Source organism: Scyliorhinus torazame, chromosome 4 (assembly GCF_047496885.1).
Source record: "Scyliorhinus torazame isolate Kashiwa2021f chromosome 4, sScyTor2.1, whole genome shotgun sequence".
Lineage (NCBI taxonomy): Eukaryota > Metazoa > Chordata > Chondrichthyes > Carcharhiniformes > Scyliorhinidae > Scyliorhinus > Scyliorhinus torazame.
In genome coordinates, this window is record NC_092710.1 from 279,699,076 (window position 1) to 279,726,906 (window position 27,831).

General features: G+C 47.9%; 1 protein-coding gene across 3 annotated transcripts in view; it reads right to left on the bottom strand.

The window, feature by feature from the left end:
* Window positions 1-484: 484 nt before the first annotated feature.
* cyb5r4 (cytochrome b5 reductase 4) overlaps window positions 485-27,831 on the bottom strand; it is a 191,426-nt gene continuing 164,079 nt past the window's right edge. For all 3 annotated transcript variants that reach the window (XM_072499837.1, XM_072499839.1, XM_072499836.1), the window contains 2 exons: window positions 18,667-18,831; window positions 485-2,098 (listed from right to left, as the gene is read on the bottom strand). In XM_072499837.1, coding sequence (XP_072355938.1) covers window positions 2,044-2,098; window positions 18,667-18,831 — 220 coding nt within the window. In that variant the 3' untranslated portion in view covers window positions 485-2,043. The remainder of the gene's footprint in view (window positions 2,099-18,666; window positions 18,832-27,831) is intronic.

Genomic DNA, 27,831 nt, shown 5'->3' on the forward strand with positions numbered 1-27,831 from the left:
CTGTACAACGTGTTGCAGACTTTCTGGCAGCCACCCCATTTGGAGCAGGTGCTGTGGAAGCGTTTTAAAGGGGTGCCCACGGATTACAGAGATTAAGTTTCCACCGACCGTAACAAAGGCAAACCTCCACAAGGGGAGCGTGAATCACATGGAAAAAAGATTGTTAAAGAGGCTGAATATTCAGTGAGTTTTCCCGCTTGGCGGCAATGGGAATCTCCCTAGTTTTCTCACCGGAACCGACACTTTGAAAAATGTTTTGTTTCCGCTCTATCTTTAAAAAAAAAAATACATTTCTTTTCCTCTATTAATGGTGTTCACTTTGCAGGCACAGTCAAAATGAAGAGCTTTATATGTGAGGAGGTGAGGTCTCAAACGATGTCCCACCACTCAGTTACACGACAACCGATCCCATTTTCCAATCATAACTATACGACTGCATGAATGTGTGCATTCTTTGTTTGTGGAAAATACTGGACACAATGGGTAAATTTTTAAAAATATAATCTTTATTGTCACAAGTAGGCTTACATTAACACTGCAATGAAGTTACCATGAAAAGCCCCTAGTCGCCACATTCCGGCGTCTGTTCGGGTACAGAGGGGGAATTCAGAATGTCCAAAGTACCTAAAAGCAGGTCTTTCGGGACTTGTGGGGGGAAACCAGATCACCCGGAGGAAACCCACGCAGACACAGGGAGAACGTGCAGACTCCACACAGACAGTGACCCAAGCCAGGAATCGAACCTGGGACCCTGGAGCTGTGAAGCCATTGTACTAACCACTATGCTACCGTGCTGATCCCACCTCTCGATCTCTTAACTGGAAACTTTTCCCTTCTTGGTAGCAGTTGTAGGTTTTTGGAAGCATCAACAATTCAGACTTTGAAAGACATTTGCCTTCACTGATTTTCACAGAAGTCATTAGTCATTAACAGACGTTAATTTTCTTCCATGTCTCTTTGTATTGGACTCGCTTATAAAAATTAGTCTTATTGATGGTATTCTGGAGATCAGATAACTTCAGTGGGCACCGTCTTCATATGTAACTCAAACATTCAGAACCAAATCTCGCAAGACGCCCAAAACGTTTGATTTAAGGAATTATTTTAAAAAAAAATTTAGAGTACCCTGTTCATTTTTCCAATTAAGGGGCAAATTAGCGTGGCCAATCCACCTACCTTGCACATCTTTGGGTTGTGGGGGCGAAACCCACACAAACACGGGGAGAATGTGCAAACTCCACACGGACAGTGACCCAGAGCCAGGATCGAACCTGGGACCTTGGCGTGTGAGGCAACAGCACTAACCACTGCGCCACCGTGCTGCCCTGATTAAGGAATTCTGACGGGGTCAAACCTATCATCCAACTCCTGCAAATGGACAATCTCCTCCTCAGCACTGATTTAGACATGTCTGTCCTTCCCCACGCGTGCGCCACAGTAAGCAAATTGCAGTAAACAAATTGGGTAAATCTGTTCATGTTTGCATAAATATTTTATTGTACTAAAAAAAAAATTATATAGGTTCAAATTATTTTTCCAAGAAATAATGTAATTGAATCGGTCATTTGAGGGCCACTTTATACATCCAGCACTACAAGATATAGATATCAGTCCATACTCCAGGCTCAGTGAGGGAACATTACCGTGATAAATTATGCACAAAATATAACCTAGTCTTCCAGAATACAGTTGAGGTCGCAGAGTATTGCTACATTTTTAATACAGCATATTCGTCTTCCCTTACAGCAGGTACAACTAATACAACCAACTTGCACATTCAACATAATACCAGACAAAAACTTAAGCCTTTCAAAAATACTGAACCTGTCCAATCGGATCATCCTCATGAGCGCATGTGCAAGTTCATGTAAAAACTGAGTGCGTTCAGAACAGCTGTATCCAATGCAGCACACAAACTTCAGCTGAGGCAGGAGTTAAGCATAGCTTTTTTGAAAAAACGTTTTCAGTTGAACCTGCTCAGCAGGTTTTCTTCCGTTGCATCAAAAACGACTTTACTGATGATGTTTTTGCTGCGTGTGGATGTTATCCTTTGAAAGCATGAATCTCTCCATTGTTAAATCCTAACTGTTTGAAGAAGCTGCAAGGACATGCAACACAATAACAATTAACACAGTGAATATTCTATAATTTCGAATGATCAAGACATCACAAGGTGGCCACAAAGTGGGAATAGCTCTTTAGTTTGAGCAGAGGCACTGCTGGGCTGGTAGGTTCGGGGGGTTGGGTGGGGGGTTGGGGGGGGGGGGGGGATGAACTATTTTCTACATTATTTTAATGTTGATCAGTTGTAGTGCAACTGAGTGGTAGGAAATCCGACCAACTGTCCTGGCTTGAGACAATCCACACCTTTTTAGCCTGTGATTATCCATCCCTCCCTGCAGTCACACCGTCTGGACCTGTAAAGACTTAATTACCTGCAAAGACTCGCATTCAAAGTACCATCTTGCATCACTGAATTTGTCTATATACTTGTTTGCGGAACCCACCTCTTCATTCATCTAAGGAAGGAGCTGCGCTCCGAAAGCAAGTGATTCGAAACAAACCTGTTGGACTTTAACCTGGTGTTGTAAGATTCTTACTGTGCCCACCCCAGTCCAATGCCGGCATCTCCACATCATGGTTACATTATTTTAGCATTGTGTGCTCCCAGTCTCAGAGTAACACAGAGAGAAAGCTCCCCAGTTCTGCTCAACTCCTGAAGTACAAATTATGTATTTTTTCACGCCAGACATTAGATTAAGCAAAGTTAACAAATGTTCTCCACAATGAAAAATTTCTATTCTGTAATTATACTTGCAAGAAACAGTTCCACTCAAGATGCATTTCATACATAAGGAAAACTTCATCCAGAAGTCTGGACTGAATTCGAGATCACAGAATCATTTAATTTACAGTGCAGAAGGAGGCCATTCGGCCCATCGAGTCTGCACCAGCCCTTGGATAGAGCACCCCACTTAAGCCCACACCTCCACCCTAACCCTGCAACCTCACCTAACCTTTTTGGACGCTCGGGAAAATTAGCATGGCCAATCCACCCAATCTGTACATCTTTGGACTGTGGGAGGAAACCGGAGTACCCAGAGGAAACCCACGCAGACACGGGGAGAACCCACGCAGACACGGGACAGTGATCCAAGCCGGGAATTGAATCTGGGACCCTGGAGCTGTGAAACAACAGTGTTAACTACTGTGCTACCGTGCAAAAGAAGACTTTAAAAGATTCAAGACAACCAAGGAGAGCATCAGAAAACATACAAAATTGAATTGAGAAAATAAATCCAGGACAAATTTGAAAGAACAGTTATTTTTCCACCAAATAAAAGCAGGTCTGCACAGGTTCATGATAGGCAAAGTATTACAGATACCTTGAGAGTGTGAAACAACGCAAATGATTAGTTGCCCTGTTGTAAATAATGTTAAATCCTTTCTGAAAGGCCAACTCAGTACAATCAGAAGAGATAAACATGTTGAAAATGGTTCAAGGGAGTTGGTTATTTATTTCCTTGAGTTAAAAAGATTAGAAATTCCAGACAAGGCCACTCATAAAAGTGTGTTAAATCAAATAGTAGGTACGGGAGTAAAGCACAGGCTGTCCAGACTTAAGTGTCGACCTACCAATATAAAGGTGATAAGATATAAACTGCACAGGACATGGATAAAATATTTTTTTTAATTGAGAAAAGCTGTTTACTCTACTTTGTAGAGTTGGAAATAATACAGAACAGACAGCCTGTTCAGATCTATCACAGAAACATTCTAAGGAAGCTCAGCCTCCGTTTTAGATAAACATTTCCTCTTAACATCGGCAGATTGGGTTTCTGAGGCATCAGAAACCTGGTGGGTATATAATGAGACAAAATTGCCCAGATCCTTCAGCCTTTTTATTATTCCTTCATGAGGTGTGGGTGTCGCTGGCAAGGCCAACTTTTATTGCTCATCATTAATTGCATTAATTGAGAAGATGGTGGTGTGTGGCCACCCTGAACCATTGCAGTCCGTCTGCTGCAGGTACATCTGCAGTTCTGACAGGAAGGGAGTTCCAGGATTTTGATCCAGTAATAGTGAAAGAACAGCAATATAGTTGCAAGTCAGGATGGTGTGTGTGGTACCCTCAATAACGACGCTTAGAGTGTAAACGGTAAAGAAGGCTTTAATAAACTAAGAACTAGACTGGTGCTGAGACGTGTGCTAACAGCTACGCCGCCCACAAAGCGGCCCCTTATATACGGCTCCCAGATGGGCGGAGCCGGAGGCGGAGTTACCCAGGGTTCCAAGCCCGATCTTAAAGGGGACATCACCTTACATGATGACAAGGGTACAGTGTTACAGTAACCGTTCATCACATTCACCCCCTGTTTAAAAAAAGAGTCCGGCAGCGGTGAAGTGCCATCATAAGTCCATCCGTCTCGGTGGCCGGATCGTCCTCATCGACCTCCTCAGTTCGGGCGGTGGTGCGGCGGACACTGATGTCTTGGTTGAGGGTACGTCCGGGAGCACGGCGGTCGGAGCTTCGGTCCGGGTCGGGGCAGGGGAACGGAGCGCAGGATGAATTGGCGGGGCCGGGGGTAGCGGTGCCGGCGGGGTGTGTAAAGAGCGGGCGCGCGCGGTAGGTGCTCGCCAACGGGGAGTGGGGCCGGGAGGGGGTGTGTTGTAGGGGGTGCCGGGTCCTGCAGGGGAGCGGTGCGGGAAGGGGCATCTGTAGTGGGGAATCCAGCGGGTGCCAGATCCCGGAGGGAAACCGTATCTTGCCTGCTGTCGGGGTACTCGACGTGGGCATAACTGGGGTTGGCATGGAGTAATCGGACCTTTTCGACCAGGGGGTCCGTTTTTTGGTTCCTCGTGTGCCTCCGGAGAGGAACAAGTCCCGGAGCCGTCAGCCAAGGTGGAAGCGAGACTCCGGAGGTAGACTTCCTGGGGAAGACAAACAATCGGTTGTGAGGGGTCTCATTCGTGGCCGTGCAGAGGAGCGACCTAATGGAGTGAAGGACATCGGGCAGGACCTCCTGCCAGCGTGTAGTTGGGAGACTTCTTGACCGTAGGGCCAGAAGGACAGCCTTCCACACTGTCACGTTCTCCCTCTCCACCTGCCCGTTTCCCCGTGGGTCGTTCTGCTCGAGGCGATGCCTTTGCTGAGCAGATACTGACGCAGTTCATCGCTCATGAATGATGTACCCCGGTCGCTGTGGATATAAGCGGGGAAAGCGAACAGTGTGAAGATGCTGTGCAGTGCCTTAATCACGGTGGCTGAGGTCATGTCGGGGCAGGGAATGGCGAATGGGAAGCGGGAGAACTCATCGATAACGGTGAGGAAATAGGCATTACGATTGGTGGACAGAAGGGGCCCCTTGAAGCCCACGCTCAGTCGCTCAAAGGGCCCCGAGGCCTTCACGATCCGAACCTTGTCTGGCCGGTAGAAGTGCGGTTTGCACTCCGCACAGATCTGGCAGGCCCTGATCATGGCCTTGACCTCCTTGGTTGAGTAAGGTAGGTTGCGGGACTTGATAAAATGGACAAGCCGGGTAACCCCCGGGTGGCAGAGGTCATTATGGATGGCTTGCAGGCGGTCGTCCTGCGCGTTGGCGCATGTGCCGCGAGAGCTCCCCTGGACGATACTTGATATCGTACGAGTAGGTGGAGAGTTCGATCCTCCACCTCAAAATTTTATCGTTTTTTACTTTGCCCCGTTGCGTGTTATCGAACAAATAGGCAACCGACCGTTGGTCGGTGATGAGGGTGAACCTCCTACCGGCGAGGTAGTGCCTCCAGCGCCGCACAGCCTCCACAATGACTTGTACCTCCTTCTCGACTGCAGAGTGTCGAACCTCGGAGGCGGTGAGAGTCCGGGAGAAGAACACTACTGGTCTGCCTGCCTGATTGAGGGTAGCAGCCAGGGCGATGTCTGATGCATCGCTCTCTACCTGGAAGGGGATAGTTTTGTCCACCACGCGCATAGCAGCCTTGACGATATCGGCCTTGATGCGGTTGAAGGCCAATCGAGCCTCAGCCGAGAGGGGAAAAGTGGTGGTCTTTATGAGTGGGCGGGCTTTGTCCGCATACTTGGGGATCCACTGGGCGTAGTAGAAGAGCCCCAAGCACCGTTTGAGGGCCTTGATGCTGCGGGGGAAGGGGAGTTCCTTTAGGGGGCATGCGGTCGGGGTCGGGACCTAGGACTCCGTTTTCCACGACATAGCCGAGGATGGCGAGCCAGGTTGTGTGGAAAAGCATTTTTCCTCATTATAGGTCAGGTTAAGGGCTCGGGCGGTCTGGATGAACTTTTCGAGGTTTGCGTCATGGTCCTGCTGGTCATGGCCGCAGATGGTGACATTGTCCAAGTACGGGTATGTAGCCCGCAAACCATACTGGTCCATCATTTGATCCATCGCCCTTTGAAAGACGGAGACTCCATTTGTGACGCCGAAGGGGACCCTGAGGAAGTGGAAGAGCCGGCCGGCTGCTTCGAAGGCAGTATAGGGGCGGTCTTTTGGTCGGATGGGGAGCTGGTGGTAGGCGGATTTGAGGTCGACCGTGGAAAATACACGGTATTGGGCGATCCGATTTACCATTTCCGCGATGCGAGGAAGGGGGTACGCATCAAGCTGCGTGAATCGGTTTAAGGTCTGGCTATAATCCACGACCATCTGTTTCTTATTCCCGGACCGGACTACCACCACTTGTGCTCTCCAAGGGCTGTTGCTAGCCTCGATGACCCCCTCTCCCAGTAAACGCTGGACCTCTGACTTGATAAAGTCATATCTTGGGCACTGTACCGCCGGCTCCTGATGGTGACGGGCTTACGGTAGTCAGAGTTCTCAGCCGAGTTGGACTCGTAAAATGGCCGCCGCCGTCGGCTGCGCGTGTAGGGTCGAGAAGATGGCCGCCGACAAGATGGCCGCTCCCATGATTCGCACGAGGCTGATGATTCGTCACAAGGGGGCGTGTCGGGTTGGTGCGCAGCCACATTGCGAGGTCTACGGGCCTGAGAGCCTGCTTTTGGGCCGGCTGTTCTTTGTTTTTCTGGCCCCTGGGCCTGGCCAGGCAGACCCTCGCAAAATGCCCCTTCTCGCAGTCGTTGCAGATCGCGGAGCGGGCTGGGCAGCGTGGGCATGGGTGCTGGCCCTGCCCGCAGAAGTAGCACGGTGTGCCCCCATGATGAGCGGGTCGCCGCGTGGCACAGGCCTGTAATATGGCTGAGTCTGAGGAAGTCCGGGGGGGCTCGCAGAGTCCGCGGGGTACGTACCCAAGTTATGTCGGGCCACCTCCAGCGAGGAGGCGTGTCCTGGAGGTTTTTTGCCCCGTTTTCGAGCAGCCGCTGCCGGATGTAGGTCGAGCGGATGCCGGACACGAAAGCGCCCCTGATGTGTAGGTTCATATGGACTTCCCCTGTCACATCCTGGTGGTCACAGTCCCTGGCAAGCGCGGTGAGTTTTTCGACGAATTCGTCTAGCGATTTCCCCGAGCGCTGCCGGCAGGTAGAAAGCAGATGCCTGGCGTGCACCTCGTTGATAGGCTAGACGAACCGCTTGCGGAGTAGCTCGACCGCCTCTTCATAAGTCATCGCCTTTTCGAGCGTGGCTGAGATTCTGTGACTCACCCGGGCGTGGAGTAGACGCAGCTTGCGTGGCCCAGTATGGGAGTCTCTGAGGAGTCCAGGTAGGCCTCGAAGCATCGGAGCCAGTATTTAAAAATGTCCTTTGCCTCCGGTGTCCATGCTTCCAGGTTGAGCTTCTCTGGTTTTCGGCCTGCGTCCATCCTGATGTAGTTTAGTTTATTAAATTGTGGTACCCTCAATAACGACGCTTAGAGTGTAAACGGTAACGAAGGCTTTAATCAACTAAGAACTAGACTGGTGCCGAGACGTGTGCTAACAGCTACGCCGCCCACAAGGCGGCCCCTTATATTCGGCTCCCAGATGGGCGCAGCCGGAGGCGGAGTTCCCCAGGGTTCCAAGCCTGGTCTTAAAGGGGACATCACCTTACATGATGACAAGGGTAGTGTTACAGTAACCGTTCATCACAGTGTGTGGCTTGGAAGGAAGCCTGCAGGTGGTATTCCCATGCATCTGCTGCCTTTGCCCTTCTAGTTATAGAGGTCACAGGCTTCTAAGATGCTGTGAACGGAACATTAGTGACTGGCTGCAGTGAATCTTTTAGATGGCACACACTACTCCCACTGTGCGTCAGTGGTGGAGGGAGTGAATGTTTAAGCTGGTGTAGTGTCGGCCAAGCAGATTGCTTTGTCCAGGATGTTGTTGAGATTCTCGGAACTACACTTATCCAGGAAAGTTTAGAGTATTCTATTAAACTGCAAGTTAGGAGTGTATGGACATGTCCTGGGGAGACAGAAAATGAGAAATTTGTTGCAGATTTCTCAGCCTCTGACCTGATCTTGTAGCTCCAGTCTTTATATGGAGAGAGAAAGAGAAAGAGAGAGAATTTATCAATGGCAGTGTTATTGAATGCCAATGAGAAATTATTAGTTTTTCTATTGTTGGAGATGGTCATTGCCAGACATTTGTGTGACATTTGCCACTTCTCAGCCCAAGCCTGAGGGTTGGCCAGATCTTTCTGCATTGAATGGTGCTGAACATTTTGTACAATCATCAGTGAACATTCCCACTTTCGACCTTATGATGGAGGGAAGTTTAGTGATGAAGCAGCTGAAGATGGTTCGACCTAGAATACTCCCCAAAGGAATTCCTGCAGTGATGTCCCAGGGCTGAGATGATCAACCTCCAGCAACCATCACTTTTGGGCTGGGTATGACTCCATCCAGTGATGAGCTTTCCCCCTGATTCCCATTGACTTCAATTGTGCCAAGGTTCCTTGATGCCATAATTAGTCAAATACTGTTGTGATGCCAAGGGCAGTCATTCCCACCTCACCTTTTGATTCTAGCTTTTTTGGACTATGACTGTAATGAGATCAGGAGCTGAATAGCCCTGGTGGAATCCAAGTGGGTCTCCATGAGCAGGTCATTGCTGCATAAATGCCACTGGATAGCACTGTGATGACCCCTTCCATCACTTTGCTACTGATCGAGGAAAGACTGATTGTGCGGTAATTGGCTGGGTTGGATTTGTCTTACTTTCGACAGGACATAATTGGGCAATTTTTCACATTCTTGGGTAGATACCAGTATTGTGATTGTACTGGAATAGCCTGGCTCGGGTGTGAGCTCGATCATCCGCTATGCACTTCTGACTAAGGATGGTTGCAAATGCTTCAGCGTTGTCTTTTGCACTGATGTGCTGGGCTCCCTCATCATTCAGGATTGGGATATTTGTGCAGCCTCCTCTTCCTGTTAGTTGTTTAATTGTCCACCACCATTCACAACTGGATAGATCATAGAATTTACAGTGCAGAAGGAGGCTATTCGGTCCATCGAGTCTGCACCGGCCCATGGAAGATCACCACACCCCCACTAAGCCCACACATCCACCCTATCCCCGTAACCCAGTAACCCCGTCAAACCTTTTTGGACACTAAGGGCAATTTAGCCTGGCCAATCCACCTAACCTGCACATCTTTGGACTGTGGGAGGAAACCGGAGCACCCGGAGGAAACCCACGCAGACACGGGGAGAATGTGCAGACTCTGCACAGTGACCCAAGCTGGGAATCGAACCTGGGACCTTGGAGCTGTGAATCAACAGTGCTAACCATTGTGCTATCATGCCGCCCACTGATCCCTGAAGGTGATAAGACAGGTTAATCGGGTAGTTAAGAAGGCATACGGGACACTTGCCTTTATCAATCATGACATAGATTTTTAGAGCAGGGAGGTTATGTTGGAGCTGCACGGAACATTGTTTAGGCCACCGCTTGAATACTGTGTTCAGTTCTGGTCACCACATTAGAGAGGGTGCAGAGGAGATTCACTAGGATGTTGCCTGGGATGGAGCCAAGTTGACACCTCATTCTTCGATATGCCTGATGTTGCTCTCTTGCACTCGTCATTGAACCATGGTTGATCCCCTAGCTTGGTGGTAATGGTAGAGTGGAGGATATGCTGGGCCCTGAGGTTACAGATTGTGGTTGAATACAATTCTACTGCTACTGATGGCCCACAGCGCCTCATGGATGCCCAGTCTTGAGTTGCTAAATCTGTTCGAAGTCTATCCCATTTAGCACGGTGGGAGTGCCACACAACACGATGGAGGGTTTCATCAATGTGAAGACGGGACTTTGTCTCCACAAGACTGTGCGATAGTCACTTCTGCCGATACTGTTATGGACAGATGCATCTGCAACAGGCAGATTGCTGATGCAGTCAAATATGTTGTTTCCCTCACCACCTGCTGCAGTCCTAGTCCAGCAGCTATGTTCTTTATGACCTGGCCAGTTTGGTCTCTGGTGGTACTACAGCCTTGGTCTGTGGTGGTTCAACATCTCACTCCTCCACTCTGAGGTCCCCACCTCCTTCAAGAAGACCACCATAATACCAGTACCAAAGAAGAACAAGGTAGCCTGCCTCAACGACTACTGACCGGTGGCCCTGACGTCTGTCATCATGAAATGCTTCGAGCGGCTAGTCATGTGACGGATCACTGCCAGCCTCCCAGACAGTCTCGATCCACTGCAGTTTTTCTATCACTGCAACCGATCCACAGCAGATGCAATCTCCCTGGCTCTACAATCAACCCTCGAACACCTTGACAACAAGGACACCTATGTAAGACTGCTGTTCGTCGACTACAGCTCCGCCTTCAACACCATTATCCCGACAAGACTAATAACCAAACTCTGCAATCTTAGACTTGACCTCTCCCTGTGCAGCTGGATCCTTGACTTCCTCACCAACACACCGCAATCTGTCAGGATAGGTAACAGCCCCTCCTCCACAATAGTCCTCAACACCGGGGCCCCGCAAGGATGTGTGCTCAGTCCTCTACTGTACTCCCTATACACACATGACTGTGTGGCAAGATTTAACTCCAACTCAATCTATAAGTTTGCGGATGATACGACTGTGGTGGGCCCCATCTCAAACAACGACGAATCAGACTACAGAAGGGAGATAGATCACTTAGCTGCATGGTGTACCAAAAACAACCTCTCTCTAAATGTTGGAAAGACCAAGGAACTGGTCATCGATTTCAGGAACCATAGCACGACACACACTCCCATCTGCATCAATGGCCCCGAAGTGGAGATGGTCGACAGCTTTAAGTTCCTGGGGGTCACCATCACCAACAGTCTGTCCTGGTCCACTCACGTTGATGCAACAATCAAGAAAGCCCAACAACATCTCTACTTCCTACAGAAGCTAAAGAAATTCGGCATGTCTGCATCGGCTCTCACAAACTTCTACAGATGTGCCATAGAGAGCATCCTATCCAGCTGCATCACAGCCTGGTATGGCAACTGCTCAGTCCAAGATTGCACAAAACTGCAGAGTGTGGTGAACTCAGCCCAATGCATCACACAAGCTTGCCACCCACACATTGATTCTATATACACCTCCCGCTGCCTCAGGAAGGCAGACAGCATTATCAGAGACCCCCTCCCACCCAGGCATTGCCTTCTTCCAGACCCTTCCATCAGGCAGAAGGTACAGAAGTCTGAAGACTCGCACATCCAGATATACGAACAGCTTCTTCCTCACAGCTACTAGACTCCACAACGACACCCCCTCGGACTGATCTTTTCCATGTAAGACTATTCACGACACTCTATGCTGCTCTTGCTCATGTATTTGCTTTGTTTGGCCCCTTGTTCCGCACTGTAACCAATCACTATTTGCTGATGTACCATTTGTCAATGTTCTCTGTTGATTATTCTCTTTGTCTACTATGTATGTACTGTGTATATTCCCTCGGCCGCAGAAAAATACTTTTCACTGTACTTCAGTACATGTGACAATAAATCAAATCAATCAATCAATCTACCAAGCCCTCTTGGTGATGAACATTGAAGTCCCCACCCAGAGCATGTTTTGCACCCTTGCCACTCTCAGTGCTTCCTTCAAGTGGTGTTCGACATGGATGAGTACTGATTCTTCAGTACTTGGCCAGGACGTGGTAATCAGCAGGCGGTTTCCTTGTCCATGCTTAACCCGAAGCCATGAGACTTCACGTGGTCCAAAATCGATGTTGAGGACTCCCAGGGCAACTCCCTCCTGACTGTGTACCATTGTGCCGCCACCTCTGCTTGGTCTGTTCTGCCGGTGAGACAGGACATACCCAAGAATAGTGATAGTGCTGTCTGGGATATTCTGAGAGTATGACTGTGTCAGGCTGTTGCTTGACTAGTCTGTAAGTCAGCTCTCCCAACTTTGGTACAAGCCCCCAGATGTTCGTAAGGAGGACTTTGCAGGGTCAACGGGGCTGGTTTTCCCGTTGTTGTTTCCGGTGCCTGTTTCGATGCTGGGCGGTCCGTCTGGTTTAATTTCTTTTTTATGTTTTATTTGTACTGGTTGAATACAATTGAGTGGCTTGCTAGGCCATTTCAGAGGGCATTTAAGAGTCAACCACAGGGCGGCGTGGTGGTGCAATGGTCAGCACTGCTGCCTACGCTACTGAGGACCCGGGTTCGATCCCGGCCCCGGATCACTGTGTGGAGTTTGCACATTCTTCCCTGTCTGAGTAGGTTCCACACCCACAACCCAAAGATGTGCAGATAATTTGCCCCTTAATTGGGACAAAAAAAAAAATTGGGTTCTCTTTAAAAAAAAGTCAACCACATTGCGTTGGGTCCGGAGTCACATGCAGGCCAGACCAGGTAAGGATGGCGGATTTCCTTCCGTAAAGGACATCAGTGACCCAGATGGGTTTTTACGATAATCGAAAATAGTTTCATTAGACCTTTCATTCCAGATATTTTATTGAGTATAAATTCCATCATCTGCCGTGGTGGGATTTGAACCTGGGTCCCCAGATCATTATCCTGGGTATCCTGGGTATCTGGATTACGAGTCCAGTGACAATACCACTATGCCACCGCCTCCCCTCAATTGGGAATGCAACACACAGTTTGCTGCTGCCTTGAAAAAGATCACGATGGCGCTGGTTTTCAAAAATTAATTCATACAGTCTAAAAACAATTTACATAAATTGGCATGAATGCGAACCATGCGATTCTCAAAACATCTCTAATTTCTTAGATCATAAGACCATAAGACATAGGAGCAGAATTAGGCCACTTGGCCCATCGAGTCTGCTCCGCCATTCAATCATGGCTGATATTTTCTCATCCCCATTCTCCTGCCTTCTCCCCATAACCCCTGATCCCCTTATTAATCAAGAACCTATCTATCTTTGTCTTGAATTGGCCTCCACAGCCTTCTGCGGCAAAGAGTTCCACAGATTCACCATCCTCTGGCTGAAAAATTTCTCCTCATCTCTGTTTTAAAGGATCGTCCCTTTAATCTGAGATGGTGTCCTCTGGTTCTAGTTTTTTCTACAAGTGGAAACATCCCCTCCACGTCCACTCTATCCAGGTCTCGCAGCATATTGTATGTTTCAATAAGATCCCCTCTCATCCTTCTAAACTCTTGGTGAATGTATATGCACTGAATTGGGATGATGTAGATTTGTGAGGGGGCTGTTGGGAGCGATTTCAGACCTGGCCACGCATCAGTTGATTATGGGAGGGGACTTTAACTGTGTGCTGGAGCCGAGGGTGGACAGGTGGAGCCGCAGGACGATGGGAAAGCAGCGGATGGCGAAGAAGCTGGGAGGGTTTATGGGGATGGGGAGCCCATGGCGATTCAAGAACTGGGGGAGGGAGGCAGCATTCCTTCTTATCACACCTTATATATATAAGGTACACTCCTGAATTGACTTTTTTGTGGTGAGCTGTGAGGTGTTGGTGGGGGTGGTGGCGACAGAGTATGCAGGGGTAATAATTTCGGACTATGCGCTGCATTGGCTGGAGATTGGGCTCAGATTGGGACGGGATCAGAGGCCGGGATGGAGGTTGGATTCGGGGTTGTTAGCAGACAGAGGATTTTGTGATAAGGTGCGGTTGGTGATAATAATATAATATAATGATCGCTTATTGTCACAAGTAGGTTTCAATAGAGTTACTGTGAAAAAACCCTAGTCGCCACATTCTGGCGCCTGTTCGGAGGGGCCGGTACAGGAACTATGATTAAGGATTATGTGGAGTTGAACTAAAATAGAGAGGTGTAGGCGGCTACATTCTAGGAGGCATTGAAGGTGATGGTTCGGGGAAGATTATCTCATTCAAGGCGCATGAAGATAGGAATAGAAGAGAGAAGTACGAATGATTATTGGGCGAGATAGTCAAGTTGGACAGGGAGTATTCGAGGACCCCCACTGCGGATGGATTGGCGAAAAGGAAAACGCTACAGGGACAGTTCGATAGGTTGACGACGGGGAGGGCGGTTGGCCAGCTGCAGAGGGCAGGAGGGTCAGTATGAGTATGGCGAGAAGGCAATCAGTTCGTCCAGGGAAATTTTGAGGATACGGACAGGGACAGGGGAGGTAGTGTCAGAGCCGTGGAAGATAAATGAGGCATTTAGGGAGTATTACGAAGAACTGTACAGGGCGGAGCTGGGGAGGGGGGCAAAGCGGGGGATATGGGATGGTTCTTAGATGGGGCTGGAGTTTCCACGGCGGGATGAAGAGAAGAGGCAGGCGCTAGAGGAGCCTTTAGGGCTGAGGGAGGTAACGGAGTCGGGGAAGTCTCTGGAGCTGGATGGTTACCCAACGGAATTTTATAAGGAGTTTGCGACGGAATTGGTACCACATCTACTGGGGGTGTTTACTGAGATGCTGGAGAAAGGGGAGCTACTGGAGACAATGACACAATCGCCTTATACCAAAGAAAGTTATAAGAATGTGGGTCATACAGGCCCATATCACTGTTAAACACGGATGTAAAAGTGCTGGCCAAGGTAGTGGCGGGGAGGATGGAAGGATGTGTCCAGGGGGTGGTTGCAAAGAACCAAACGGGCATCCAATTCTTGAGTAATATAAGGCAATTGTTTAATGTGATTATGAGCCCGTCGGGAGGACGGGTACCGGAGGTGGTGGTGTCCATGGACGCGGATAAGGCATTTGATTGGGTGGAGTGGCGATACCTGTTCGAGGTCCTGGGAAAGTTTGGGTTAGGACCGAGGTTTGTGGCATGGGTACATTTGTTGTACATGGCACCGGTGGCGAGTGTATGGACCAATGAGATGAATTGACAAAGTTTTGGGTTGCACAGGGGAACAAGGCAGGGGTGTCCACTGTTGTCACTACTGTTTGCTCTAGCGATAGAGCCCTTGGCAATGGCCCTTCGGGGGTCAGTAGCGTGTCAGGGAACTAGAAGGGGCAGCAGGAGCACTGGGTGTCGCTATATGCAGACAACCTGCTACTATATGTGTCAGACCCGCTGGAGAGCAGAGGGAGGATTATGGGCCTATTCGAGAGGTTTGCGAGCTTCTCAGGCTGTAAGTTAAACGTGGGGAAAACTGAGGTGTGCCCATGAACGAGTTGGTTCGGAGAGCCAGATTAGAAGGGCTACCATTCAGAGTAGCCAGGCATAGGTTTAGGTATTTGGGGTTCCAGGTGATGGGAGAATGGGCGGTGCTACATAAGTGGAACCTAACAAAGTTGGTGGAGGAGATAAGGGAGGACTTTAAGAGGTGGGATTCGCTGCATCAGACGCTGGCAGGGAGGGTCCAAGTGGTGAAAATGAATGTCTTGTCAAGATTCTTATTCATATTCCAGACGATTCCGATTTTCGTTCCAAAGGCCTTTTTTCAGAAGCTGGATCGTTATTTTGGAGTTTGTATGGGTGGGGAAGCTGGCAAGGGTAAAGAGGGCCCTGCTGCAGAGGCAGAGGCAGAAGGGGGGGTTAGCACTACCAAATTTGCTGCATTATTATTGGGCGGTGAATGTGGAGAAGGTGAGGCAGTGGTGGGAAGGAGAGGGGTTAGAGTGGGTTAGGATGGAGGAGGAGTCCTGTAGGGGGTCCAGCCTGAGGGCCATGGTGACGGCGGTGCTCCCGTTTACACCAAGGAGATATACAGAGAGTCCAGTTGTACAGTCCATGATTAAGGTGTGGAACCAGCTGAGGAGACAGTTTAGGGTAGAAGGCATGTCGTTGTTAACGGCACTATATAAGAACCACAGGTTTAAGTTGGGACGGATGGACGGTATTGTCAGGAAGTTGAAAGAGGAGGGATTTGAGGGCTAGGGTTTGTATCTGGAAGAGAGGTTCACAAGCTTAGAGGAGCTCAGAGAGAGGCTAGAGCTCTCGAGGGGAAGCAAATTTAGGTATCTACAAGTAAGGGACTTTGCACGGAAGGTGTGGAAAGGGTTTCCCAGGTTGCCGAAGTATTCCTTATTGGAACGGTTGTTGCTTCCAGACGTGGGGGGGGGAGGGTAGGATTGGGGACATATTCAGGTGGCTAGGAGAGCAGGGTGTGTGTGCAGGTGGTGAGGATCAAGGAGAGCTGGGAGGAGGAGTTGGGAGGGGGCATAGATTGGAGAGTGTGAAATGAGGCATTGGGCACGGTCAACTCGACCTCCTCGTGTCCGAGGATGAGCTTGAAACAGTTTATGGTGGTGCACAGGGTGCATATGACTCGGGCAAGGATGAGTGGGTCTTCCGGGAGTGGCAGGCGAATGTGAGAAGTGTGTGCTGGGACCAGAAAACTAAACGCATATGTTCGAAATGAAAAATAGCTTATTGTCACAAGTAGGTTTCAAATGAAGTTACTGTGAAAAGCCCCTAGTCGCCACATTCCGGCGCCTGTTCGGGGAGGCTGGTACGGGAATTGAACCGTGCTGCTGGCCTGCCTTGGTCTGCTTTCAATGCCAGCGATTTAGCCCTGTGCTAAACCAGTCCCTTCTGGTTCTGGGGCAGTGAGGAGCTGGAGAGATACCGGGCAGGGGTGTTCGGGGCACTAACAAAGATTGTGGGGTAGGAGGTCAGGTTGGTCCCTATGATGGCGATCTTCGGGATATCGGAGAAGCCGGAGCTGATGGAGGGGAGGAAGGCCGATATTGTGGCCTTCGCCTATCTGTTTGCTCTGCGGAGAATTTTATTGGAATGGCAGTTGGCAACGCCGTAGGAGGTGGCAGCCTGGCTAGGGGACCTGTATGACTTCCTCCGGTTGGAGAAAATCAAGTATGAACTGAAAGGCTCAGTGGAGGGCTTTGAGAACATGGTGGCCATGTTTAAGGAGGTGAAAACGTGGAAAAAGCCTGTACAGACTGTAAAACCGAGAGTTGGGGAACATGTTCCTCGGATTATTTATATTTTATAACTGTTTGAATAAATTTGGAATAAGATACTTTCCAAAAAAAAATCTTGAATAAAAGGGAGTCACTTTAGAACAGAGATGAGGAGAAATTTCTTCAGCCAGAGAGTGGTGGGTCTGTGGAATTCATTGCCACAGAGGGCGGTGGAGGCCGGGACGTTGAGTGTCTTTAAGACAGAAGTTGATAAATTCTTGATTTCTCGAGGAATTAAGGGCTATGGAGAGAGAGCGGGTAAATGGAGTTGAAATCAGCCATGATTGAATGGTGGAGTGGACTCGATGGGCCGAATGGCTTTACCTCCGCTCCTATGTCTTATGATCTTATAACATGTCGATAGCAACAAGAAGAACCATCACAATTTCAGCTATATTACTTTCCAGTCTAAAACTGAAAAGCGTTTACAGCAATTCTTAAAACTCAGGTTGTGTTAAATCAAGGAGACATTGAGTGAATAGGAGCCAATGTAGATCAGCAAGGACAGCAGAGTCTATAGGCAGGCAATGTTTTGGATGAGTTGAAATTTATGAGGAGGAGGATGAAAGGCTGGTTGGACAGCATTGGAATAGTCAAATACAAGTAAAATACTGCAGATGCTGGAAATCTGAAATGGAAACAGAAAATGCTAGGGGTTTAGCAAAGGGCTAAATAGCTGGCTTTTAAAACAGACCAAGGCAGGCCAGCAGCGCGGGTTCAATTCCTGTACCAGCCTCCCCAAACAGGTGCTGGACTGTGGCGACTAGGGGCTTTTCACAGTAACTTCATTTGAAGCCTACTTGTGACAATAAGTGATTTTCATTTCATTTTCAAATGCTGGATACACTCAGCAGATCTGGCAGCAGAGTGGATATTTCCGGTAGAAGAGTCATATAAGACCATAAGATATAGGAGCAGAATTAGGACACTCGGCCCATCGAGTCTGCTCCGCCATTCAATCATGGCTGATATTTCTCTCATCCCCATAACCCCTGATCCCTTATCAATCTAGAACCTATCTATCTCTGTCGTCAAGGCACAAAGTGATTTGGACTCAAAACGCTAACTCTGTTTCTCTCTCCACAGATACTGCCAGGCCAGCTGAGTTTATCCAGCATTTTCTGTTTTTAGAATAGTCAAATCTAGAGATGGTAAAGGCATTTGTAAAGGTTTTGGCGGCAGAGTGTAGAGGTGGCTGATGTTACCAAATTGGATGATCGATGGGTTCAGTGCTGCATCAGTTGCCGAGATGTGAACAATCTGGTTCTGTCTAAGACCATCATCAAGGAGGGGAATGGAACTGTCAGCAAAACAATAAGCAGGACTATACAAGGCTACTGAGAGTCATTAAAAATTTAGAAATAAAGTAAATCATGGCAATGGTCTAGAAGTAAAAACAGACTATGGAAATTTGAAGAATATCATCCTGTGCAGGTTGGATAGCTCAGTACATACCCAACAGCTTGCTCAGTGAAGGAGGTTGGACCACAAACACACACAAGCGTTTGCAACTCTTCAGTACGCCCAGTCACAAATTCTGAACAAAGAGACATTTCAACCTTTCCCCGTTTCCCTGTCCATTCGAGGTGAGGCTCTGACAGGATGTATTCAACCTCAAACCTAAGGAGATAAATAAAAAGGCATTTTTATACCATGTATTCATGGTGCAGTGTTTAATTACTTTTTCTTATTTCATGTAACATGGCATAGGAATTGCAGCCTATTTTTCAGCTGTTCCCTGATCAGTTGCTTCAGAAACATAAGCCATCGGACTACATTCGGCAAAGAGTAATACCTAAATGCAGTGTGCTTATGAAAAATTCCTTGGTTGACTACTTTTAGAGGCAATAAATAGCCTGCTTAAATATAAATGGCTAGGATGTCTATTAAAATAATAGAATTACGGAATTTTTAGAAGAGGAAGTTGAACATTTGAATCACATAATTTCAAGATACAATCATAACAAATTTGATGAGGTGGTGTTATGGGCGAGGCGTTTTCTGAACCCCAAAATGTATCATGGAGTTCAACCAACCTCTCCCTTTAATGGATTTGTTGCTTTTCCTAGCACACGGCTTTTTCCTAGGTGTGGGATTACAATTATGGACATGTGGGTTTTTAAACACAAAACACTGTTTATTCCATGAACTCAACTTAACATCTTAAATAAACATTGGATCTCTTAACACCCCTTACTTCAAAGATAACTCAGAAAATATTGCAACAGTAAATAACCCCTTAAAATGTTCCTTCAAACTTCCAAGAGACTTAACACCTTTAAACAGTATCACAACAGGTTAAGTATGTATATATATTTTCTGTAGAATGGCAGAGATATATTAGCTTGGTTGACTTCAGCTCCAGCACCTTGCTTTCTTCCTGCGGCTCTCTGGAAACACACAGACACACACAAATTGTTTTTTCCAACTGGCTTCTCCCTTCAAGCAACTCACAGCAAACCAGAACTTCTCAAGCTGCTGTCTCAAACTGGCTTTCTCCTTTTAAACAGCTCACAGCAAAACAGCCAGGCACTTTGAAGCTGCTCTCTGCAAAACCAGCCAGCCAGGAGTTCAAAAGCAGGGAAGTTATGTCAAATCTTTATAAAGTTCTGGTGGGGCCCCAACTTAATTGCACCCAGTTCTGGTCACCACACTTTAGGAAGGAAACGAGGGGCATTGAGAGAGTGCAAAAAAACATTTACTAGAATGGTTCATAGGCTGAGGGGCTTGAGTGACGCAAGGGCAGGTTGGAAAAGCTAGGGTTGTTCTCCTTGCAGCAAAGGATATTGAGGGGAGATTTGACAGAAGCATATAAGATTATGACAGATTTAGATCAGGTCGACTAGGAAAAATTGTTCCCATTAGTTGATGGACAAGCGCCACAGAATACAGATTTCAGGTTTGGGGCAAGTGATGCAGTGGGAATAGGAGAACATTTTTATGCAGCGAGTGGCAATGACCTAGAGCTCGCTGTTCACAAGGGTTGTAGAAGCAGAAACAATCGATGATTTTGAAAGGAAAGTGGATGGGTACTTGAAGAAAATAATCTCAAAGGTTCATAGAGAGTGTTGCTAACTGGATTGCTCTGCGGGGAGCCAGCACTGAGTTGATGGGCTGAATGGCCTTCCTCTGCGCTGTAAGTGACTCTTATCTTCACATTCTTCCTAAAGTGTAGTCACCAGATACTCTAACTTGTGGCCTAACCAAAATTCTATGAAGGTTCAGCATAACTTACCTGCTTTTGTGTAATTTCCCTTCAAATATGGTGATTATTGTTTTAATAGACACCTACAGTAATACACTTCATATTATAAATGGCCTCTGAGAAATTAATTAGAATTTTCCCCGATAGGCACCTAACAATAAAACAATAATAATTTTGGTACCGATTCACCCACCATGGGCTGAATATTCCGTCTCCGCAGAAATAAAGTTGGTGTGGAGCCAATCTGCTCCGCACTAGCCCACACCTCAGCCATAGTGCACTGAGGGCAGCCTAAACAAAGGTTGACTAGGACTACTGCCCCTTACTGGAGAGGAGGTCCTGCCCTCGGGAGCTGCCTGCCAATCCAATTTACCAGCAGCTCCATCAGTCCCAGGAGCGTTAATGGACGCTGTCAATGGGGAGCAAGAGGGCCCATAGTCCCAGAGACAGGCAAATCCAGCGTCTTGGAAAGGAGGGTTTGGGCCAGTCAGGCAGGGGGTGGGGGAGGGAGTTAGGTTTAAGACTGCAGGCGGGTACCAAGAGGGGAGGGGATGAGGAAAAGAGTTCTATCTTAGGGGGTCATCCTGCTCCCCATTCACAAAGGGCAGGCCCCAAAGATAGAAACCTCCTCTCCTTGCCACCCTTTAAAAAATGGGATGCTCATGCCAAATGTTTTATCTTGTGGGCAGCATATTATCAGGGTGAATTTGCTTGGTAGATTGCTGATTTAGGCACTCGTCCTCCCTGTATTAGGTATGTGAAGAGAAAAAGAATGGTGAAGACAAATGTAGGTCAGAAACCGGAGAATTCATAATGGGGAACAGAGAAATGGCTGACCAACTAAATACATACTTTGACTCTGTCTTCACAAAGGAGGATACAAATAGCATAACAGAAATGTTGGGGAACACAGGGTTTAGTGAGAGGAAAGAACTGAAGGAAATCAGTATTAGTAGAAAAATGGTGTTGGGGAAATTGATGGATTGAAGGCCGATAAATCCCCAGGGCCAACTCCCGCTCCTATTTGCTATGTTTCTCTGGGGGCAAGCTTGGGTGTGGTTGGGAAGGTGGTGGGTATATTTCAACATTCTGAATGGTACAAAGCGATACAGATTTTCTGTAATGGGAAGATGGGTGATGTAGACCATCGACTAAGCCGTCCAGTGCGCCAACCTCACCAGTGATAAACGCTCTATTTTCCTGTCTTTTGATGCTAGAAAGTGTTTTGATGCATAGTGGTGCACAGACGTGACACAGCCAACGTCCACTGATGTTTGGTATTAATTTCTAATTTGATCACTTAAACAGTATCATTCATCCACTTAATAATAAAGTTACATTCTGGTTTTCTGCATTTTCAGGTGCCTGTGCTAATTGCAGGTTTCAATCGCTTCAGATTACTAAATGCCCTGGGAGAAATTAATTTGAATTTTCCCCTATAGGCACCTCACAATAAACAATAATCATTTTGTTACCGATTCATCCACCATGGGCTGAATATTCCGTCTCCCCAGAAATAAAGATGCTGCCATATTCCATCCCGGATATATTTCCACCAACCAATTTGTGGTAAATTTGCTAAAACAGGATGCGTGGGTGGAATATGGACATTTGCAACTTTATTATTAAGTGGATGAATGATACTGTTTCGGGGCAAATTACTTTCAAAGCACTTCCTGTGGTTTGCAGGGAAATATTTGAAATTCAATGCAAAATCAGCATGAGGTAATTCATTAACAGTGAATCTCTCAGATATCTCTGCATTTAAATTCAGAGTTACATGATCCATAACAACCACCTTAACTCTTTAAATAAACTATTTTAACATTTCTATCCTTTATAAAATATTGATGCAGTATCTCACTGAGTGTATTTATCAAGATGAATTCCAAATGAAACCTAAGGCTGGATTCTCCGCTGCCTGATGGGTGCACCACAAATCTATGCCAATTCCGACACGGTCTGGCAGTCAGGTTCATGCACCGCACCGGCTGCCCCATACAAATCCGTATGGATTTGATTGCGATTAGCAGATTGGACATTGCACGCTCCACTCCTCTTAGACAGTAGTCGCGTGGGGGTGAATTGGCGCAAGTATTTGCTAAATTGGGGGAAGGCTAATTACAACAATATTAGACAGGAACTGATAAATTTGGATTGGGGGCGGCTGTTTCAGGGTAAATCAACATCTGGTATGTGGAGGTCTTTCAAATGTCAGTTGATTAGGATTCATGACCAGCATGTTCCTGTGAAGATGAAGGATAAGTATGGCAAGTTTCGGGAACTTTGGATGACGAGGGATATTGTGAGCCTAGTCAAAAAGAAAAAGGAAGTAATTGTGAGGTCTAGACAGCTGGGAACAGACAAAGCCCTTGTAGAATATAAAGAAAGTAGGAAGGAACTTAAGCAAGGAGTCAGGAGGGCTAAAAGGGGCCTTGAAAAATAATTGGCAAACAAGATTAGGGAGAATCCCAAGGCATTTAAAAAGTATATAAAGAGCAAGAAGTTGGCCAGGGAAAGGGTCAGCCCACTCAAGGACAGAGGAGGGAATCTATGTGCGGAGCCAGATAAATGGGTGATGTACTAAATGAATTCTTTGCATCAGTATTCACCAAAGAAAAGGACTTGGTGGATGATGAGTCTAGGGAAGGGCGTGTAGATATGTTTGGTAATGCAGATATCAAAAAGGTGTTGTGTGTCTTAAAAAGCATTGAGGTGGATAAGACCCCAGGGCCTGATAGAATCTACCCAGAATACTGAGGGAGGCAAGGGAAAACATTTCTGGGGCCATGACAGAAATCTTTGTATCCTCATTGGCTGCAGGTGAGGTCCCACAGGGATGGAGAATAGCCAATGTTGTTCCTTTGTTTAAGAAGGGTAGAAGGGATAATCCAGGAAATGATAGGCTGGGGAGCCTTACGTTAGTGGTCGGGAAATTATTGGGGACAGGATTTACTCACATTTGGAAACAAATTGACTTATCAGCAATAAGCAACATGATTTGTGAAGGGGAGGTCATACCGCACCAACTGGGTAGGTTTTTTTTGAGTAAGTGACAAAGGTGATTGATGTAGGTAGGGCAGCAGATGTTGTCTACATGGACTTCAGTAAGGCCTTTGACCAGGTCCCTCATGGCAGACTGGTATAAAAGGTGAAGTCACACGGGATCAGAGGTGAGCTGGCAGGTACAGAACTGGCTAGGTCATAGAAGACAGAGGGGAGCGATGGAAGGATGTTTTTCTGATTGGAAGGCTGTGACTAGTGATGTTCCGCAGGGATCAGTGCTGGGGCCTTTGCTGTTCATATATATGATTAGTACGTTTGTGCATGACACAAAGATTGGTGAAGCTTGGGATAGTGAAGAGGATTATCAGAAGATACAGCAGGATATAGATCGGTTGGAGACCTGGCAGAGAAATGGCAGATGGAGTTTAATCTGGACAAATGTGAGGCGATGCATTTTGGAAGGTCTAATACAGGTGACAATTATACAGTATATGGCAGACCCCTTAGGTGTATTGACAAGCAGAAAGATCAGGTCCACTGATCACCAAAAGTGGCAACACAGGTGGATAAGGCAGTCAAGAAGGAATACGGCATGCTTGCCTTCATTGGTCGGGGCATTGAGTACAAAAATTGGCAAGTCATGCTGCAGCTGTACAGAACCTTGGTTAGGCCACATTTGGAATATTACATGCAATTCTGGTCGCCACACTACCAGATGAATGTGGATGCTTTGGAGAGGGTACAGGAGAGGTTTAACAGGATGTTGTCTGATCTGCGGTGTATTAGCTATGAGGAGAAGTTGGATAAACTTGGATTGTTTTCACTGGAGCGCCAGGGGTTGAGGGACGACCAGATAGAAGTTTACAAAATTATGAGGGACATGGACAGAGTGGAGAGTCAGAAGCCTTTTCTTCGAGTGGAAAAGTAAATTACTAGGGTACATAGACTTAAGTGGGAAAGTTTAGAGGAGATGAGGGTGGTGAGTGCCTGGACTGGAGCTGCCGGGGTAGGTGGTGGAAGCAGATACGTTTAAGAGGCATCTTGACGAATACATGAATAGGATGGGAATAGAGGGATGCGGAAGTGCAGAAGGTTTTAATTTAGACAGACATCATAATCGGTGCAGGCTTGGAGGGCCGAAGGGCCTGTTCCTGTGCTGTACCGTTCTTCGTTACAAGCAAGTCCTGCGCACCATGGCTGTTGAGGGGGAGCGAGAAGGTAAGAAAACTCTCAAAATGTGTCGCCCTTCCTGGAGGATCTCTGGCTGGACCACAGGGAGTAGCGGGGAATGACTGGTGGCAAGTCCGTGCACTCACGGTGTCCCCTTCGGGATGGGGATGGCCTGGCTCAGACTGCCATTACTGCAGGATGTGATTTAAACGCACCCCTTTGGTGCAACATGCAGGTTCCTGGCTGTTCACACTGCTGACTGTATGTCAATGCTCAGAGAGCCTCCGGTCATCTAGGAGCCCACCCAGCCTGTGCCGCCCCACTCCAGAAACCCTCCAACCCCAGCAGTATCATCAAGGGAATGGGCATGGTAATGCTCAATAACTGGTCCACCAGGTGTTGGCACTCATCAGTACATTCCTCAGAAGCGCAGCTCCACTGCCAATGAAGCAGTGGAATTGTTGAGCTCACCTCACATAAAGGACACATATACCGTGACCTTTGGCAGCCACCCTGTGGCAGGTGAGAGTACCTTTAAGAAATGGGTGTTTATAAATGGGTGTGTATATAAATATCTGTAGTGAGAGAACCTTTAAGAAATGGGTGTTTACTACTGCAGTGATGTAAGAGAGTGGGTGGAGCTGGGCTGTCTGTCAGCTTTTTACTTTTGTTTTTGAGCAGGCTGCAGGGTGTGTTTTAGTTTCGTTTTCAGTGTTGGAGCTGGAGCCAGGCAGAGCAGGTGTACTGTTGATCTCTCTGCCATGAAAATACTATCTCTTGATCATTTGGTGAATTCAGAATTATAAATGTTCTCAGTAGTGAATGTAAACCTAATGTGCTTCTGGTAAAAGGTGTTTTAAGTCTTATGGATGTTAAAAGGAAAGCTTAAATGATTACTTAGCGTTGTATTCTTTGGGGGTTGTATTTGAATTAATGGTTGCTAAGATGTTCACTGTATGTTTTGAAAAGGTTAACTTGAGTTCATAGAATTAACATTGTTTTGCTTTAAAAAATACTTTTCCATTTCTGCTGTACCACACCTGTAGAGTGTGCCGTGTGCTCCCCAGACCACAATCTATTAAAAGTTGTGGGTCAGGTGAACTCCATGATACACTTTGGGGTTCTCTAAACCCTGGCCCATAACACATGTCATACTGTCCCTCTCAGAGTAGAGGCCTCACCAGTGACAATATCAGCTAGCCCAACATCAGGACCACGAGCTGACTCCAAGCCTTGCCTGTCTACCGTGCTGCTGCTCCCATCCATCCTTCCCCCGTCAAGGAAACATGACCAGCTCCCTGACACAACCTGTGTGTAATACCCAGGCTGTAGATCACACTGCAGCTAAGGTCCCAGCAAAAGCACACTTCCCTTGCTCACCCCATCAGTAGGACCAGCCCACACACAAGTCTCTTATCATGGAGGAGCTTGGCAGCACGTTGACCGTCTCCACTACACCAACCAGTTGGCACCCTGCTGGTGGGATAACACACGGCCCACCAGTGTGGAGACCCACAGTAAACCCCAATGGGGGAAACAGGACAGGGCTCACAGAGCCTATCACTGACACTGGTGCCTCTATTGACAAGTACGGGTGGTGAGGATGGGGGATCCCAACATCACAGGCCGGCGTTCTCCCCCTGTCTGCTTGGGTTTCCTCCGGGGGCTCCGGTTTTCTCCCACAAGTCCCGAAAGATGTGCTTGTTAGGAGAATTGGACACTCTGAATTCTCCCTCTGTGTACCCAAACAGGCGCCAGAGTGCGGCGACTGGAGGATTTTCACAGTAACCTCATTGCAATAACCTCATTATTAAACGTACTTAATAATAATAATTGCTTATTGTCACAAGTAGGCTTCAATGAAGTTACTGTGAAAAGCCCCTCGTCGCCACATTCCGGAACCTGTTCGGGGAGGCAGGTATGGGAATTGAACCCGCGCTGCTGATTGTTTTGCATTACAAGCCAGCTGTTTTAGCCCAATGTGCTAAACAAGCCCCAAGTGACAATAATAAAGATTGGTATGCAGTGATGGGAACAGGGGTGCACCTGCAGAGATATGGATATCAGACTACTGCCAGCTGTGCTCGCTATCTACCTGGCCGCTACTGCCGTTGCGGACGAACGGAGGCTAGAGCATGAGAGAGGACCCTGCACAAGAGGAGCCTGCCCCAGAAGAGCTGGGGCCAGCTGGTGAGGCTCAAGTGCAGGCCGTCCAACAGGTCAAGGTGGTGAGAAGGAGATGCTGCACAGGCCACGTGTATACCATCGACGCCTATCCTTCGAGGAGCTTCCAGATCGCATGTACCACTGATGACTCCGGCTCAGCAGGAAGACCATGCGCCATTTGTGTCAGACCGTGGCTCATCTGGAACCAGGGGTGTATTGAGGACACCAACTCCCGGTGCCAGTCAAGGTGATGGTTTCCCAGAACCTTGAGATCTTTGGCTCATTCCAGGGCTCGAGCGGGGACCTGTGTGGGATCTCGCAAATATCCGCACAGTATTCGTGCTGTCACAGATGCCCTTATGTGCCTGGACATCATACAACATGACCTTCAATGTGGAACAGATCCCCCCAGGCTGCCTGGGCAGCAAGTTTAGCCGCCATCACTGGCATGCCCGAGTTCCAGGGGTGATTGATGGCACCCTCTGAACACCAGTGCATCATGGGTGTCCTTCATCAATAGGAAGGGGTTCCACTCCCTGGACGTGCAGCTGCACACCATGCACATATGCACCCAATATCCAGGCAGTGTGCGCAACTTTTACATCCTGGTGCAGATGAGGGGTTGGCTACTGGGTGACAAGGGCTATCCGGTCATAGAATCACCACTGTGCAGAAGGAGGCCATTGGGCCCATCGATTCTGCACCCACCCTACCTAGGACCATGTCCCCACCCTAGTCCGTAACCCAGTAGCCCCACCTTACCTTTTGGACACTGAGGGGAAATTTAGCATGGCCAATTCACCTACCTGCACATCTTTGGACTTTGGACTCTACCTTCCCCCTTGCCTTCCACTCCTTCCCACTACCACAGCTGCCTCTTCCACCTCTGGGGGTCATTCCAGGATCATCACAGAGTGTTGGCCCTGGGTTGGCAGTATCAGCGGGTCTTGTCCACGGGACGGAGGATAAAGACGACTCGCTGTGAGATGAGCTCTGGTGCTCCTCATTGCTTGACAAAGTCTGACTCTTGCCTGTAGGAAAACATGCCACTGCCCGCCTGGGTCCGCTGACCA